Genomic DNA, 2046 nt, shown 5'->3' with positions numbered 1-2046 from the left:
TTGTGAATGTTGTGCCAATTGTTGCATTGGAGGTTGCAGCATAAAATTAATCAACTCGATGTGAATAACAATTTGATTTTACTTTTGTTTTGATCCTTGCATCGGATGTCATTAGATGATTTGTTGTAATGGTGGTGGATTTGAGGCAGGCTTTTGCACAGTTGAGTATTTTGAAAGTTTTCTTCTGTTTCTCTGAATTGTATCATCTTTTTCCTAGTAATGTTTCTTCACTTGTTCCCCAAACCAAAGTGTTTGTTAGAGACGCCATTTGTTCATATGATTTTCCCTCTGTGATTTAGTTTCACATTGCTTGTGTTGGAACCTAAGCTCTACGGCGAGCTAGAACGTGGACGCCGGCAACGGCGTGGTGATTGTGGCGAGATCTCAAGTTGATGGAACAGACACGCGCGAGAAAATAGGTTATTGGCGCTGCCAACTGATGTAGCTTTTTGGTCTTTTATTCATGCTTTTATTTATACAATGCATGCCTATAATGTCGGACTTGATAACCAAGTCCCACCATGCCATGCCACACATCATGCGTGACGTCGTTGCTCAGCGACGCGCGCTGCGTGCTCAATGCCCGCCATGGCGCTAACTGACCGAACCAACTTGGGCTGCGTCGTGATCTAGCACACCACCGATCATGCACATCCCCTAGCCTAGCTGATGCATGACTCAACACAAGAAACAAAGATTACATGTTTTGCAACAATTGAGCTAACAAATCACCCCTAAACTTGTTGCACCTGAACGACGCCTAGAGCACCCCGAAGTTCCACAAACTTGACTCGCCCTAGTGACTTGGTGAAGATGTCAGTGAGCTGCCCTGTAGTCCCAAAATGATACTTTGTATTGACGTGCTTGCTGCGATCATGGTGACCTAGGTTTCTGCTCAGGGCGATAGCGGACATATTGTCCACGAGCAGCTTCACTAGCGCCTCCTTTGTTCCCATCAGATCAGCTATCAACTGGCTCAACCACATGCCTTGGCACGCTGCTGCTGCTACTACTACATACTCGGCCTCATACGAAGACACTGCAACAATTTTCTACTTCTGTGAAGCCCAAGTAACCAGGCTATTATCGAGGAAATGTATAACACCCATAGTGCTCTTCCTATCCTCAACATCTCTTGCAAAGTCACTATCACTATACCCAAGCAAGATGGGTTTCAGTTCAGTGCCTCTTTCATACTTGTAGCCATACCCAATAGTACCCTTCAGATATCTCAGGATATGTTTGACAGCAGCCCAATGTTGTTTCCTTGGAGCCTCCATGTACCGACTGACAACACCAACCGAGTATGCTAGATCTAGCCTAGTATTGACAATGTACCTGAGACTCTTGTAGGCTGTTGGATCCATAGCTTCATCCTCTTTCTTCTTGCTGAGTTTGAGCCGAGCCTCCATAGGTGTCTCACACGAGTTGTAGTTTTTCGTCCCTACAGACTCCAAGATCTTTAGTGCATAAGAGCACTGACTCAATGTGATTCCTCCATCTCCTTGCTTCACTTCAATCCCTAAGTAATAACTAAGGAGACCAAGATCACTCATGCTAAACATCTTCTTCATCTCTAACTTAAACTATTTGATGTCACTAACATTTGGTCCAGAGATGATCAGGTCATCAACATACACCCCCACAAGCAGAAAAGAATTCTTGCTGGTCCTCCTATACACAACATGCTCTAATTTGCTTCTGACATAGCCAAGAGCAATAAGCTCCTTGTCAAGCCTTGCATTCTAGGCCCTAGGTGCCTGCCTCCACCCATAAAGTGCCTTCCTCAACTTCAACACTTTATCTCCGCTATTTTAGTTAAGTCTCCATTCAAGAATGCTGATTTCACATCCATGTGGTGTACTTCCCATGCACCTTGTGCTGCTAAAGCCAACAACACCCTCACTATTTCAAGTCTAGCAACAAGTACAAAAACCTCATCAAAGTCCACACCCTACTATTGTGCATAGCCCTTTGCCACTAGTCTAGCTTTGTACTTGACAATCTTGCCTTCAGGGTCCTTTTTCACCTTGAAGACCCATCTCA

General features: G+C 44.6%; 1 protein-coding gene across 1 annotated transcript; it reads right to left on the bottom strand.

Moving 5' to 3' along the window:
• Nucleotides 1-1052: 1052 nt before the first annotated feature.
• On the bottom strand, nucleotides 1053-1412 carry LOC136454957 (secreted RxLR effector protein 161-like). Its single transcript, XM_066455184.1, has one exon. The coding sequence runs from the start codon at nucleotides 1410-1412 to the stop codon at nucleotides 1053-1055; it is 360 nt and encodes a 119-aa protein (XP_066311281.1).
• Nucleotides 1413-2046: the final 634 nt, after the last annotated feature.

The sequence above is a fragment of the Miscanthus floridulus genome, chromosome 5, assembly GCF_019320115.1.
Source record: "Miscanthus floridulus cultivar M001 chromosome 5, ASM1932011v1, whole genome shotgun sequence".
In the NCBI taxonomy this organism is placed as follows: domain Eukaryota; kingdom Viridiplantae; phylum Streptophyta; class Magnoliopsida; order Poales; family Poaceae; genus Miscanthus; species Miscanthus floridulus.
Note: the sequence above shows the minus strand (reverse complement) of the source record. Positions and strands in the feature narration are given on the sequence as shown.

Bases quoted from the DNA above. Each gene is read 5' to 3' on its own strand.
- LOC136454957 (XM_066455184.1), bottom strand. From the start codon at position 1,412: ATGGAGGCTCGGCTCAAACTCAGCAAGAAGAAAGAGGATGAAGCTATG.